The sequence below is a fragment of the Prunus persica genome, chromosome G1 (genome assembly GCF_000346465.2).
Source record: "Prunus persica cultivar Lovell chromosome G1, Prunus_persica_NCBIv2, whole genome shotgun sequence".
Lineage (NCBI taxonomy): Eukaryota > Viridiplantae > Streptophyta > Magnoliopsida > Rosales > Rosaceae > Prunus > Prunus persica.
This window is the reverse complement of record NC_034009.1, coordinates 12,781,085-12,797,542: the sequence shown is the minus strand read 5'-3', so window position 1 is coordinate 12,797,542 and position 16,458 is coordinate 12,781,085. Positions and strand designations below refer to the sequence as shown.

At 37.6% G+C, this 16,458-nt stretch overlaps 2 protein-coding genes across 2 annotated transcripts; both read left to right on the top strand.

The window, feature by feature from the left end:
* On the top strand, positions 160 to 1,988 carry LOC109946419 (protein SUPPRESSOR OF npr1-1, CONSTITUTIVE 1-like). The gene is made up of 2 exons (XM_020554023.1): positions 160 to 215; positions 416 to 1,988. Exons 1-2 carry the CDS (start codon positions 160 to 162, stop codon positions 1,986 to 1,988), a joined length of 1,629 nt encoding a protein of 542 aa, XP_020409612.1.
* LOC109946788 lies at positions 2,085 to 3,765 on the top strand. Its single transcript, XM_020555610.1, has 2 exons — positions 2,085 to 2,171; positions 2,464 to 3,765. Exons 1-2 carry the CDS (start codon positions 2,093 to 2,095, stop codon positions 2,865 to 2,867), a joined length of 483 nt encoding a protein of 160 aa, XP_020411199.1. The 5' UTR covers positions 2,085 to 2,092; the 3' UTR covers positions 2,868 to 3,765.

Below are 16,458 nucleotides of genomic sequence, written 5' to 3'. Positions count from 1 at the left end.
GTTTCAATAAAAATTTCTAAGTTTTTCTTACAATTTCCGTGGTTTTTATTCAATTTTTATCGATATCGATAATATCCCGATATTTCCATCGAAATTTCCGTGTTTTTGGACTACCGATATTTCCGATATCACCGATATTTTAGACCTTGATTATCATTAATGTTCAACAATTTCGATCTCTCCCAAGGTCTAGAATCTCTTCCTGATGCTCTTCGGTATCTTCACTGGCTGGCATACCCTCTGAAATCTCTGCCCACGAAATTTTCAACGCAAAATCTCATTGAACTTCGAATGCCTTGCAGCAAGGTAGCTGGGCAAATTTGGAATAAAGGCCAGGTACATATATAATAATTATATGCTTATTTTAGTTCTTGTATAAGTTGTGGAAAGTTTTGTGGCGAATTTAATGATTCAGAACATTTCTCTTTAATTTGTCACAGAAACTTGGGAACCTAAAAGTAATCGATCTTAGTTACTGCAAGCATTTGACTGAAGTTCCTGATCTGTCTGGGAGTTCAAACCTTGAGCATATAGATCTTTGTGAATGTACAAGTTTGGTTCAGGTTCCTTCTTATTTTCAAACTTTTGACAAACTTACTTATCTTGATCTGGGAGGCTGCCTGAATCTCAACTATCTTCCTGAGATGCCTGTCAACATTGAATCCTTAGATTTATCTGAGACTGCAATAAAGGAATTGCCTTCATCAGTTTGGTCTCTAGAAAAACTTTGTTCCTTGAATGTTAATCATTGTAAAGCCCTTGAGAAACTTCCGAGCAACAGTTGTAATCTGAAAGTCTCCGGTACTTTTAGTCTAAACGGCTGCGTATCTCTTGGCGAGTTTTCGGAGCTTCCCAGGTATATAAGCTACCTAGATTTGAGTAAGACAGCAATAAAAGAATTGCCGTCATCATTGGAGTCTCTCTTCGGTCTCACTTCAATTCGTCTATTCGCTTGTGGCAGCCTTCTGAGTCTCTCAACAAGCATTCACAAGTTAAAATCTCTTGAGATTCTTGATCTTCAATTATGCTCTAAATTCCAGTACTTCCCAGAAATACTGGAGCCTATGGAACATTTGACGTCTCTTAGTTTATCAAGTACAGCGGTTAAAGTTCTACCCTCATCGATAGGAAATCTAATTGGGCTTCGAAAATTAGATCTCCATCACTGCGGGGACCTTGAGGTTGTCCCAAACAGTATCTACAGTCTAAGTAAACTTGAAACTCTCAACTTTCATGGCTCCTGGTGCCTTGGGAAATTGCCTCCCGCCTCAGTAGACCAAGTCAGATTGCTCTCTTTGAAAGAACTAATCCTCGCTGAGTGCGGTATCAAAGAAATCCCTGATGCCCTCGTTTGCTTAACCTCATTATGTTCCTTAGATTTGAAAGATACCGGAGTTAAGAGCATACCTGCAAGCATCAAACAAGCTGCTCAGCCGTCTTCCCTGTGCCTAACCTATTGCCAGAGCCTTGAGTCTTTGCCAGAGCTCCCCCCATTGCTGCAATGTCTTGAAGCAGGTCGTTGCACGTCACTGAAGAAAGTGTCAAGTTCAAGGACTGCACTCACACAAGGTTGGGACGTATTTTCTCCTCCACGGCTTGAGGAGAAACCTATATTTTCTGGATGCCCAAAGTTGGATGAGAATGCAAGAAGTGTTGGGTTTTTAGAGAACAAAATAGTGATTTTATTTATTCAACAAAAGATAGGTACAAGGCTTTATAGAGGAGTAGGCTTATTGGCCTATTCTCTCTCTTTTTGCTGGCTATTTGGCCTGTTCTCACTCTCTTTGCTGGCTATTTGGCCTGTTGGCTATTTGGCCTGTTCTTACTCTCTTGGCTTTGTACAAGAGACAACAACATCTATTTATACACTAAAGCTGCCGCCATTGTCCAAGTCGGTGGACTTGGCTTCTTCTCCTAGCCACTACTTTATAATATTATTACTTTATTACAAGATTTTTACAAAGATTTTTCTAGAAATCCTCTCTTAAAACTTGACTTTGTCAAAGTTAGTGAACTTTCTTGAGTTTTCTAATTTCTTCTAGATTTTTCTATATTCTTTAAGTGTGTATTAAATTTAACAAGAAGCAACATAATGGCTGATGCACAGCTCAGAAGTATGCGAATGGCAACTGCCTCATCAAAGTTTAAAGAAGAAGCATCATATGATTCAGGTGATTCCTATGATGAATATGAACCAGATAATAGAAATGAATTAAAGAAGGTCTCTCTCTCGACCTCACGCACACACTCTCTGTCACTCTCACTTCTGTTGAAGCAGCTGCTTTTTTTATTTTTTTCCATGAGTTTAATAACTATGATCACCATCCATGGTACATGAACATTTTTATTGGGGATCTTTTGTTGCCATTAACTGTTCGGGGTATGAAATTCCAAATTGGTTCTGCCATCAAAATGAGGGATCTTCAATAAACATCAAGCTTCCTCCCGATTGGTTTCGTACAGATTTCTTGGGCTTTGCTCCTTCTGTTGTTGTATACATCAACAATAATGCTGGCTGGTTGGACTGTGGATACAAGTACATCTTCGACATTGGATGCAAGTACAACTTCAAAACTAGCAATGGTGAAAGCCACGAAATCAACCATCCTTTTTATAGACCGTATCCGTATGTAAGGACTTCAGTTGATTCCCATGAGTTGTTTGTGTGGTGGTATAATAATGTCTTTCAAGTTGTAGGGGGAGCTGAAATCCCCACGGCCTTCTACAAACTAGTCACTGAGGCCTCTGTTGACTTCTCACTGAAACAAGACCGCCGCAAACCCTTTCCGGAGTTGGAGGTGGTAAAGTGTGGAATCTGCCTGTTGTATGCCCAAGATGCTGAGATCATCAAGCAAAGGAATTTGTAGCATTGATCCTTCTAACTGAGGTCATGTGTTTAAATTCTCCTTCACCAATATCGCTTGTTCAAAACACAAAAATGTAGAAGAAGAAAATTTTAATTTTCATTTTATGAGATGCAAGATAATTTTAATTTGCCCTCTCCTACCCATGTAAGCCATGAAAATTTCTTCATTGCATTCAATGTATTAAATTGTTAAAAGCCATCAGGGAAAACAAGCCAATTTAGGAGGGACAGAGAACTGGAGATGAAGAAAGCAGAGCCGCGGTTAGATTTACATGCCTATTATAGAACATGTCCTCGAAACAAAAAAGAAAAAAAGGTACAAAAAAGAACGCCTGAAGAAGTTGTAAAAGATCCTAAACCTCTTTTCCTTCTCTCCTGTCATATAAACATTCCTGCCTTACGGCAATAATCATCTGAGAAAAAGAAAAAACAAACAATGAAAGATGTTCCAGTGGCTTCATTTGCAAGTTTCAGAATCTGAATAGGACTCCATATTATGCCTCCATTCTATTACTCGAATGCCGATGCTGCTGCTCAACTACTGAGGCCTTTTATGTACATTGTGCTTCCTTGTTATTACTACCCTTTGTTAAATTCAGATAGACGGGCCAGCGGTCTACTATTAATAACACCGATATTTGCAAGTTTTATGGGTTTTTCTTTCTGTAACAATCTTTTTTTATTTTTTTCATTTTAGTTTTCTTATTAGTTATATACCTTAACTGATCAAATTGCAACTTTCATCTAAACTAAACAGAATAAAGTTAACTTTCATTGCACACAATTTCCCTTTGTGATTTGGACTTGAATTGCATCCATCTAGAATTGTTTTGCAGAACATTAAAGTACGTTTTGTCACAGGTCATGTAACTATTTTAAATTCTTTATGCCAAATAACTTTTTTGTTTTGGACAAAATGATACTTCATGAGAAGACCCAACGTAATGTCAAGCAGAACATACAAGAGCAACAAGTGTTGAGTGAAACACTTCAAGACCTTGTCGTTGATGGACTGTGAAACTATCACACACAAGTCACGTAAAGATAAAGCACACACAAATCGAAAAGTAAACATGCACATAAAGAACATAAGAATTTATAGAGGTTCAGCGTTGTGCCTACGTCCTCTTGATGATCCTCGAGAAATTCACTAATATGAAAGTACCCCTTTGGTTATAATGAAGAACCCCCTTTGATCTCTCACAAACCCTAACTCTCTTTTCTCTCACCCTTGACTCAAACCCTGTTAGGTGTGAATTTTTCACCAAAAAGAAGGGGGGTGGTTGGGGTTGTGTGGCTGCCCATTTGAAATGAAATGAAATAAAATGCCAACCATAAACTTGTATTTGAATGGAATTGAAATATTCCTCCCTGCAAGTTTATCAAAGAATATAAGTGTTTGTCAAGTATCAAAGACTGAAAGATAAGCATCCCAGCTAAGAAGTGGCTATTCACTCAACTCAAATTCCTCACATCGAAGCCTATAAAAAAGGGCTAGATGGCTGGGAGAAGAGGGAGAATGAGGGGAGAAACAGCTGCAGGAGGAGAGGAGTCACGCAATGCAGAGAAAGCAAGCAACAACACCGGAGCAAGGTATACTCTCATGGCTCCTGCTGGACTTTTGCAAACCATCACAAATCTACTGCAAGGCCTCTCTTTTGGTGATGTTTAAAGCATCCAAAACAAGTCACTACGATGTGTAAAGCACCCAAAACTATCCGTAAGGATTGATCTCATATGATGGTGGAAACCATCTCAAACCCGTCACAAGGGAAAGTTATAACTCCAAGTCTGACTTGGCTGCAAGCAAAAAGCAAAGAAAGAATGGACAATGATGTGGTGATTCCATCACGGAGTCTAGAGCAAAAGAGGAATTCATGTAATTACTCAAAGGGTAATTGCAAGCCTCTGTATGAAGCTCACGACCAAGCACATCATTGTGGTTGGAAATTGATGTCTTGCACATCAACAAAAACAAAGCCCTACTTGTGTGACAGGACCAGGCCCAAATTCTTTGGAACCCGAGACGAATCCTGTGGAATTCCTGACATCACTCCGATGCCGGGCCCACTTACTGAAACTATAACTTCCTTTTTCAAAAGGAATAAAGGCACGAGACATTCTATCAAAATTTTGGCAGAGTCTCTCTTATAAATTGAACATTCCCCAAATTCCAACCTGCACAAAGTTCACAATTTAATATCCTAACAGGCAGCACGCACAATATATCAACATGCAATTCACATAGACGGCCTCCAGCCTCCAAATGATTCGAAGCAAAACCATCAACGATGCTCTTAAGTCAAATAATACTCTAAACTATGAAGGTAATGAATTCAACAATTTTATGAATGCCCACTGTAACCAACATAACATAACCTCCCAAATTCCATCTTGTGAGGTTTAACATCCTAACACAACGCAAGTAGTTTAAGGCCTCAGCCCAACTCGTACAACAATCCAAAATGGGTTTTATACCTAATTGACCTGAACACATTTGCATAGCCCTCCCTTAGCCAAACAGGAGTAGAAACAACTATTCAATCGAACCTCGGTTTCAACTGAGTTTCAGGACTAACGACAAGGTCATAACCAATCTCAATAAAACCACCCAAGTAAATTTAGCCGTGGTTGTACCTAGGCACTACCCTAGGCTGCCTACATATCCTTACTGAGGGATCAAGTCACACGTAGTTATTTCACTAAATCTTGATTCCAACCACATACAATACTTTTTTTCATCTCTCTATTAAATCACATAATCTCTCCATACACCAGAAAATCCAACGCCACGTATGTGGCCTGTCTCACACGCCGGAAGAATTCCACGACACGTGTGAGACCTAATAATCACATAATCTCCCCATACGCTGGAACATCCAAAGCCACGTATGGGGTTTGTCAACACGTCGAAAAATCCTATGCCACGTGAGATCTAACCATTATATCATCTCTCCATACGCCAGAACATCCAACGCCACATATGGGGTTTGTCTTTACGCCGGAAAATTCTACGCCACGTAGGACCTAACAATCACAAAATCTCCCCATAAGCCGGAACATCCAACGCCACGTATGGGGTCTATCAACAAGCCGGAAAATCCTACGCCACGTGTGACCTAACAATCATATCATCTCCCCATACGCCGGAACATCTAACGCCACGTATGGGGTCTGTCCTCATGTCAGAAAATCCTACGCCACGTGGGACCTAGCAATCACAAAATCTCCCCATACACCGGAACATCCAACGTTACGTATGGGGTATGTCTCAACGCCGGAAAATCCTATGCCACGTGAGACCTAACAATCATATCATCTTCCCATACGCCGGAACATCCAACGCCACATATGGGGTTTGTCCTCACGCTGGAAAATCCTACGCCACGTGGGACCTAACAATCACAAAATCTCCCCATACGCCGGAACATCCAACACCACGTATGGGGTCTCTCTCAATGCCGGAAAATCCTACGCCATGTGAGACCTAACAATCACAGGATGGTACTTACACAGTGTAATCAAACATCTTTATATCTTTAATATATATATATATATCTATATATATTAATTTTCAATATTGTATAAACCTCAACCACAATATAGCATCCGATAATCCCCCAATTTAAAACAATAAATTAATATCTTAGTCCCACATAATCAACATAACTCAACAACACTCAAGATCTGTTACTAGGGTCATTATAATCCTCCTAGGAAGGTAAAACTACCTCTGAAGACTCACGGTCAACCAAGGCAAACTACCCAAACTTGGTCAAACGGGCCTACGGGGCCCATGACCTCCGTTTTACTATCCGAAAGTTTCGATGGGTTCCACAAAGTTTAGGATACACGTCCTGCAAGTTTGGTCCTGATCGGACGGTCGGATTGCTCGCGATCGCACAATCAGACGATTATTATAAACACAAGGCTCCGATCCACAATCCGTGAATTCCTACATGATCCTAGGAATGCCTAGATCAACATATATTGAAATGGAGTCGATCCAACGGTCCGAACATGTCAAACCCGGATAATGCTTAATATGCAATATTCGATCGACGATCAAATGACATTCGAATTGAAATTCGAGCATGCCTATACGCTCGTGAGGACCAGGAGATCATTTTAGCACCTAAAACCTGTCCATGACCTGGACCACGCGCTGCCACACTCCCCGGCAGCGCGTGGGCCCCTTGAGTAATTTTTGGTAGCCGGAAAAACTCCAAACCGAGGGCCAAGCTTCCTATCCTAGGTGTAAAATCCCATTTGGAGTCACTTTTGTTCTTGGACATACCCCAAAAAATGGCCGGAAGTGGCCGAAATCGCTATCCTAAAACCGATAGAACCCTAAATCGAAAATCGAACCTCCTAGGCTAGAAATTGACCAAATCCTACCTAACCATCAGCTAGAGCTCGAAAAATAGGTGAGAAAGCATACCTTACTTGTCGGAAACGGTGGTCGGACGACGGAGAACGAAGCCGGCGAAGTTTCTGTCAAAACCAGCGCGATTTCGAGCTCTTTCCGATGGAATCCGGCGCTTCCAGGGGTGGGGCTGGTCGGGAAAGGAAGAGGGAGAAGTGGCGGTTCGAACAAGACCGGTCTCGAGGCCGATCATTGGCTGTGGTGGAGGCGGTGGCTTTGAGAAGCCACCGGCTGTGCAGAAAAATGAAGGGGGAGGGGGCTGCACGTGGGGAGAGGGAGAGAGAGAGAGAGAGAGAGAGAGATAAACCAGATTTTATCAAACCTTTTTTGTCAAAATTACGGTTATGCCACTGAGGGTATTTTGATCGTATCTCTCTCGTTACAACTTTGATTCGAGCCCACTACGTGTCTATGAACCCATCTCGCCGTGCTCTACGCAACAGTACAGTCGAAATTCCCAAATTTCTTCCCGGTCGAAAAGTCAACTTTAAACTTAATAAAATATTATAGGGACAAAATGGTCTTTTATCATGTTTAATTAATAATTATTTATTTATTTAGGATCGGGTAGTTACATTGTGAAGGAGAAAAATAGAAGAAAAAATAGAAGAGGGATGTGGTGGAAGCCACCACATGAAAGTCCAAAAAGCAAAGAAACAAAGCAGGAGGACTTCTTTTGGCATGCGGCAAGCTAACATGTCCTTGAAATCAAGGACTCACCTCAACACCATCAAGAAGGGATTTTACAAGCTAATGTTGTTGGCTGAAAATCCAAGAAGGCCCACCAAGTGATGGCCTTTGGCTTTGAATCAAAAGCAAAGCCTTGAATCAAAATTCAAGAACTCTGCCACCGAAAAAGAGACCAATGAATAAAGCTTTGCTCTTCTTCAGGTCAGAAACAAATTTATGTGAAATCAATTTCTGGGGCTATGACGCTACAGAAGAAAAACAAACAAAAAAAAAAGGTTTCTGAAGCAACACAAGCTAAAGTCTTAAAAAACGAAACTGGCAGCTTCAATTCAAGGAGATGAGCACCATTTTGACTCACCACCAATTAAGGATGCATTATACATATGAAACAAAGCGTCTCTGGAGGTCCTCCACGCTTGGGTCTTTAACCCACAAAGCAAATCTCCAATGCCATCTGCAAAAGTATTAAGAAGCATGAATTCTCTTATCCTATTTGGATGAGTTTGTTTCTTTAATGGTTTGGGAGTTCCAATCCAGCAAAGAGAACGCAGTTGGTTCAAGTAATTTGCTTGGGTGTCCTAATCAAATTATGGGACATGTGTTTGCTGTAAACACATACTTGTTTTTGTCACCAAGCTGCGCTATGTCAGTTAAATATGAGACCAACAAAGCCACTGGTCTCAAGTAGGCCTAGCAAGCAGATGTCTACCATGAAGACAATAATCCAATTCAAAATTAATTGGAACCAGTTAAAGCAGATGTGCATCTCTCTCTCTCAACATGAGACAGTTTCAAGCCGATATTCCAAGACTTGACAGCCTCAAATACAATGGACTCATTCATTACAAGTCTCAAGCCTAATGGACTTGTCCATTAAATATTCAGTTGGCGAACAATTGGTGCAAAGTCTCAAGTTCGCAAATTATGGATTAATGGGCTTAAATTTCAAAAATTCCCATTAATTCTCAAATTGTCAAGTGAAAACTCAAGTGGTACAAAACCACGCCAAATCCCAAGTAGTACAAAACCACGCCAAAACCCCAAGTGGTACAAAACCATGTCACAAGCCCAAGTGGTACAAAACCATGCAAATTAATTTTCAAACTTTGAAACTACGTTGGTTTGATCCCGTCAAGGGTACGTAGGCAGTCTAGCATCCCAATAGACACAACCGCAACCAAATTTGAATCCATGACTTATTCTAACCAAATTCGCCCAAACACTTTCCCAAATGCAAATGTCAATTGTAGAAAATTAGTGGGTTCATCAAAATTGCTCATTATTTTTCTTGGACATTGACAATAAGAAAAATGGTACAAAACCATCCAATTTTTCCCAGGAGTCATCTACCCATGCAAATTTCAATGAGATTAAATTCAAATCTCTCAAACACAAATTCTCAATTAGTGGGCCACACTTACCTATTAATTTCCAATTTTTCCCATGGGTCATCTACCCATGCAAATTTCAATGAGATTAAATTCAAATCTCTCAAATACAAATTCTCAATTAGTGGGCCTCACTTACCCATTAATTTTCAATTTTTCTCATGGGTCATTTATTTATGAAAATCTTAAAATCTTAAAAATGTCTAAAAGACACAAATTCTAAATTAGTGGGCCACACTTACCCATTAATTTCTAAATTTGGAATTACGTCGGTTTGATCCCGTAAGGGTACGTATGCAGTCTAGCATCCCAATAGACGCAACCGCAACCAAATTTGAATCCATGGTTTATTCTAACCAAATTCGCCCAAACACTTTCCCAAATGCAAATGTCAATTGTAGAAAATAAGTGGGTTAATAAAAATTGCTCATTATTTTTCTTGGACATTGACAATAAGAAAAATGGTACAAAACCATCCAATTTTTCCTATGGGTCATCTACCCTTGCAAATTTCAATGAGACTAAATTGAAATCTCTCAAACACAAATTCTCAATTTGTGGGCCACACTTACCCATTAATTTTCAATTTTTCCCATGGGTCATCTACCCATGCAAATTTCAATGAGATTAAATTCAAATCTCTCAAACACAAATTCTCAATTAATGGGCCACACTTACCCATTAATTTTCAATTTTTCTCATGGGTCATTTACCTATGAAAGTCTTAAAATCTCAAAACTGTCTCAAAGACACAAATTTTAAATTAGTGGGCCACACTTACCCATTAATTTCTAAATTTGGAACTACGTCGGATTGATCCCGTCAAGGGTACGTAGGTAGTCTAGCATCCTCCTAGACGCAACCGCAACCAAATTTGAATCCTTGATTTATTGTAACCAAATTTTCCAAAATACTTTTCCAAATGCAAATGTCAGTTTTAGAAAATTAGTGGGTTAATAAAAATTGCTCATTATTTTTCTTGGACATTGACAATAAGAAAAATGGTACAAAACCCTCCAATTTTTCCATGGGTCATCTACCTATGAAAATTTCAATATTTCTAAATTGTCTCAAAGACACAAATTCTTAATTAGTGGGCCACACTTACCGATGAATTTTCAAATCTTAAATCCGAACAGAATCTCTGGTTTATTCTTAACCAAATTCGCCTCTAAACACAATTCCATATTGAATCCCTGGTTTATTCAGCTAAATTTACTCAAACACTTTTCAATACAATTCAAATCAAATTTTCCTTGCAATGAGTCATTTATTCATTGCAATTCTTTGAACTACGAGTGGCTTGATTCTCGCAGGGGATATGTAGGCACCCTGAGGTTCAAACTTAGGGGCAGCAACAAAACCAAACACACATGTTATGTTTCTTTATGATGAAATCAAAGGGTGTTCCCTTGAAGCAAGGGATTGTAATTAAGAGACACCGCGTCTCGAATGGGTCGAACCTAAAATAATAAAACCCCATTATTTAATTAGTGGTGGTGAAATTATGTTGGGAGTTTCATATTTTTCTTCAACAAACCCAATTTGATGCCTTAGAGCTTTCTCACGTTACAATAACCTAGCGCTAAAGTGCCTAATTATATGACATAGGGCTTTAATACAATTATACAAGAAGTAGAAAACTTAGTTACCTTTAATGGCTGAAATATCCTATGAAATCTTTGCCATCAAACTTGTCCGCTCAAAATCTTGTAGAGCTTCATATGCCCTTCTGCCAAGTTACTGGGGCACAACTTTGGAATGAAGACTAGGTATATATGCTTATTTTAGTTCTTGTATAACATGTGGCAATACTATACAAGTTAAGTTATTAATTCTTGTCATTTCTCTTTAATTTGTTACAGAATCTTATCAACTTAACTTGATAAGATACGTTGAAGACTTCCTTTCCAACAGCCACACCACAAACCAAACAAGAGGTTGAAATTTGAAGGGAGAGAGAGAGAGAGAGAGAGAGAGAGAGAGAGAGAGAGAGAGAAGAATTCCAACCCTCCATTATGTTACTGTCACGAAATGAATTATTCTTGTTTATTATTATTGAATGTTATCTTGTGAAGTTATGATATAATAAAATACCAAATTTGATGAAGAATTCGTTTCGACAAAAATGCTATGTCAACCAGTTTTCATGTTTTAAGCCTTCAGCCCAACCCGTTTACATAAGATTGGAAAGAAAAAATACTCAGTTATTTCCATTCGATTATAGCTCGTCTGGGAGTTTTGGATGGCAATTTTGTAAATAATGGAAGTGACAGAGTTACTTTAATATGACTTGGTAGTTACATATAATCCATGCGTCCAGTTTTTTTTAATAATAAATTTATTTTATGCAAGCAATATTCTACTTTAATTTAATCTAAATTACTTGGAGGAAAATTCAAACTCTGTTGTAGAGTGGAAAACATATCAGCTTTAGCCAATTTTATTACTTGCTTTTTATCTGTATACGTTGAAGACTAAAGTTCTATTTACGTTGAAGACTTTTCTTTCCAAATACCACTGAAGTTCTATTTATGTTTTTTTTAGGTCAAATTATTTATGTTTTTCGACCATTAGTTTGTTGCATCAAAAGATTTATGTAAATTGAGACACCCAATGAATATTTGTGTAAACTCTACCCTCCCAACAACTTGTACTCCAAAATAAAAATTTGTGTCTCCAAGCAAACATTTCATCCTCACATCACATGCATTAGAATTTTAAGTTGGACTCTGTTGCATTAATGAAAGTACTCCTAATTTACTTGAAGGCAAATAAATATTTAATCAATTGATAAAGAGAAATTCACTATTATACTCAATATAGGGGCCTAAATTATAAAAATACCCTATATGAAATGGACTTTAGAAACACACCCAACACTCATTTACAACATAACAAAGAGGCTTTTAACTTCTTATAAATTACAAAACTGCCATCAATTTCTTAAAACAAGCTCAACCCCAAAACCTTATAAAAAAAACTCAAAATAATACTCAATAGGGTATCAAAGTAATTTAATAATCAAAATTAAATTCAATAGGGTTAGCTATCATTTTTTTGGGTTTGTTTGAAAATAATTGCTGTCAGATTTGCTGTGAGAGAAAGCAGTTTGGCGTTTGGTAAAATTTTTGTTAAAAGTGTTGTTGGTATTGATTTTAAGTATAATCAGAAAATGATTGCCGCATAATCATTAAATTCAGCGCCTCTTCGAAACTGATTCCTGCATAATCAGAAAATGAAAGCACCTCATTAGCTGCTTTCCCTTATAGCTTTCTCTCACAGCAATTTTTAACAATAAGTAATTTTCTCACAGTTTACCAAACGGGTTGGGCTTCTCAAAATTTTTAAAAAATCACTTATCACCCAAATAAGCAATGCCAAACGAACATTAAATGGTATAAGGTTTATCTATATTATTAATGCTAAAAATGGGTATATGACTAAATATCTCATTGATAAAGGCCTATGCAAATCTGTTACCATCATACACAGCGACTTTATTTAATAAGGTGATTAACTGCACAAAGACTCCAGCGATAATTGCACTCCACCCAAACTTAAGTTTCGATTTTTTCCTCTTGTCTAAAAAAAGACGAGCTTGAAGATTAAGTGGTTAAGACAGACTGAGATGCTTTTGCTGGTAATATAGTTTTTCTTAGTCAGAGTCGGATGGCTTGGAAAATTACTCGCTACTTCTTCTTTTTCCTATTTTGTTTGATCTGTTTGTAATTTTCACTGTTCTTCCGTTCTGCTTATGCATAGAGAGTCAACCACAACTGCCAAAACATGATATAGCTATAATCTCTACCACTCCTTTCTAGATCTCATCGTTGAATCGATCCTGAGGTGCAACGTAGGTCTTCATAATCATACTATTATTCTTTCTTAATATTTGCTGATAAGGCGATTAATACTCTGCAGCTTCTTTCTTGATCTGGAGGTACTGTCTCTAACTTATTAGCTCTCTCTTATGATTATATATGTTTTCAAAAGGTCGTTATTTGTGGAGAGATCCTTTGGTCCTTCATTTCTCATTCTCAGTTATACAGCTAATTTGGACCTAGTGTCATATTTATGAATATATATATATATACAAATATGCATGTTTTGACTTGTAGGAATTCGCAGGTTTTTGATAGGGATATGAATTCATCATCTTCTTCTTCTCTTCCTTTTGCTGCCCCCCTTAACGAAAAGTATGATGTGTCTCTAGTTGAATGGAAAATTTGGGATTGAATTGTTTGTATTGTATTCTTCTCTTTGTGGAGGTGAATATAAAGATGTACAAGTGGACTTATCATACAAGGAATAAAATAAATACATCCTAAAATAAGATTCCATATTAAATAAGAAATATATTTCCTACTCTAATTGTCCCTTGACTCACGCCAACACTCTCCCTCAAGTTCTTGCATAAATATCTTTTATGTCCAACTTGACAAGTGAGTTATAAAACGCCTTTGCTGATATTGCGTCCACAAAACATCTACCAGCTGTTCTTCAGATTTCAAAAGTGGGATATCAATCAACTTCCCAACAAGTTATTCCTTTATAAATTGTCGATCCACTTCAATGTGTTTAATTCTATCATGTTCAATTGGATTGTTTGAAATTTCTCGAGCTACCTAATTATCATAATAGAGATCCATAATTTCCTTTACTGCGGTGGAAATCCAATTTCAGTGATTAAATTTCTCAACTAGAGAAGCTCACAAACTCCCTGGGCCACACTCTTATACTTGGCCTAAGTTGCAGATTGTGCCACTACATTTTGCTTCTTACTACGCCATGTAATCAGGTTACCTCCCACAAAGGTGAAGTAGCTTGATGTAGAACGTCTATTTGTAATATTACTAGCCAAATTTGCATCTGTAAATCCTTTGAATATCTAACCTTTTCCTGGAGCTCCCTTCAAATAACGCATCACCATTGCCTGATGTTCTTCACTGGGTGAATGCATAACCTGACTAACAATGCTAATTGCATAGGCAAGACAAGGACGAGTATGTGACAAATAAATTAGTTTTCCTACTAGTCTATGATAACTTTCTTGGTTTGTTGGTACTTGGTTAGGGTAAATGGCTAGATGATGATTATGTACAATAGGAGTGTTTACGGGTGCACACCTTAGCATGCCTGTTAATGTCAACAAATCCAACACATATTTCCTATGATACAAACAAATTCTATCGCTGCGTGTAACCAAAAGATTTACATGTCCTAGCCGTTTATGCCATAGCCTTAGGAGTCCCTACTTATAGAGGTTGTTTAACTATCAAATGTCATTGGCAGGAATGTAGGAGTTCCTATTGTTATAAAAAAAAAATATAGTTTTCCTTTTCCGTAAAGCCAAATACAAAAACCTTTATATTATAAATAACATATAAACAAACTGGAAAGCTTTTAAGGTACAATGATACTGAAGAAAAACAAACTTATAGGTAAGTAAAACCAAAATAAATTATAATTAAGAAGGTGAGCTTGGTACGGTGAAGTATGTCAAAGACGCTGTCCTAAAATCTTTGTAGCCTCTTTACGTGTATGTACTGGCAGTTTACAAGACTCTAAGATATGACCCCTTGTACACAAGCTCAAGATCTGCTATGAACACGTTCATAGACGGATATAGGTATCCAAGTCACTGAACCGTTGCCCAAAATAATAATATAAGTAGAGAAAGTATAAAAAGTAGAAGAGGAGAGAATCAGATTGTGGTGGTGATTGTGGTATGTGATATTCTGATGGTGTATTGTGGTTGTTCAAATGTGAAGGAGGAGTGGCCTTTTATAAGCATCTAATAACATGTAATTTTTACCACATTAAACTAGAGAATTAAGGCATTCAGTGTAGAAATAAAACCTGAAAATTAAATATTTATAACCCCCACAATATATAAAATAAAACAGCCAAAATAATTAAATAAATCGAAATGGTTAAATTTTTAAAATTCCAACAGTTCCTACCTGATGGGGGGAATTCAATTCTAGTGCGAGTGACAACATATTACACAATAGGCCCCCCCCTTTAGGCTTTTTCCGTACAAAGTTCTGCTTTTGGATGTTCATCATGTTGGATATCGCTATGATCCGTATTATTTTTGTGTTTAAATTTCTTTAATTTTTCTAGTGGCCGAATTACATGCTCGTATATGATTTCATTGAAATCATTCCAATTCCTTCTAAACACATGTGTATTGGAATGATTCCAATTCCTTACTTCCCATGCATAAAATTTACACATATGGAATAAAAAAATCATGGGAGTTCCATTGTAAAATTCTTAATCAGATACCCTCAAAACTAAGAATCAGATCAACTAGGGGATTCCGATTCCTTATTCTCAAATTCTTAAATTCCTCGTTTCATCAATTCTAAGCTTTAGTCTACTATGGTAAGTGAAGTTGCAGAGAGACTAATTGCTAAGTGAGAACAATATAACTAAGAAGGATTAAGTTGCACCTCAACAATCAGAATGTAATTAAGCAAGATAGAGATTGTCTTAATTTTTAGGAGCAATTGCATGCAGAGACTGATCAATCAGACTTTGTGACGTAGCGAGATATAAGGGATAGGGAGATTGAATGATAACCCGACAAGTAACAATGTTAGAATCGACCAACAAACTGGATTCCACCAGAGAAATTGAATAAACCTCAAATATATTGATTGAAAATAAGATGAATAATCTCATGATGCTCCAACGCATTCCTTTTATACAAGAGAAACCCTAGACTTTCTTGGAAAGCCAATGATAAACCCTAGACTTGCTAAGAAAGCTAATTAGAAAACAAAAATAAAAATAATAAAAGTTTCCCAAAATATTCTAAAAGTTTTAAACATTGAAAAGTCAAAGCAAACGATAGAATTTGGCTAAAATAGCCCATACTTCACTGCAAATTAGTGAGTTGCATTTTTCACGCCGTTCTCTTCTAAACGGTAGGTCATGGGCCCGATTCTGAGCTCGGGGCCCATACTTGCACAAATTGGGCTTTGCTGGCGTGACGACATGCATGTCTGTCCAACTATTCCTTGATCAACTCGACCATATATTCTACATCAATGCCTTCTACTTCGAAAGAACTCAAC

Excerpts from the sequence above, each read along its gene's own strand:
- LOC109946419 (XM_020554023.1), top strand. The coding sequence starts at position 160 with ATGTTCAACAATTTCGATCTCTCCCAAGGTCTAGAATCTCTTCCTGAT. Across the intron at positions 216-415 it reads TCTCTTCCTGATGCTCTTCG|AACATTTCTCTTTAATTTGT; the intron begins GTATCTTCACTG and ends TTAATGATTCAG.
- LOC109946788 (XM_020555610.1), top strand. The coding sequence starts at position 2,093 with ATGGCTGATGCACAGCTCAGAAGTATGCGAATGGCAACTGCCTCATCA. Across the intron at positions 2,172-2,463 it reads AGAAGCATCATATGATTCAG|ATTTCTTGGGCTTTGCTCCT; the intron begins GTGATTCCTATG and ends GGTTTCGTACAG.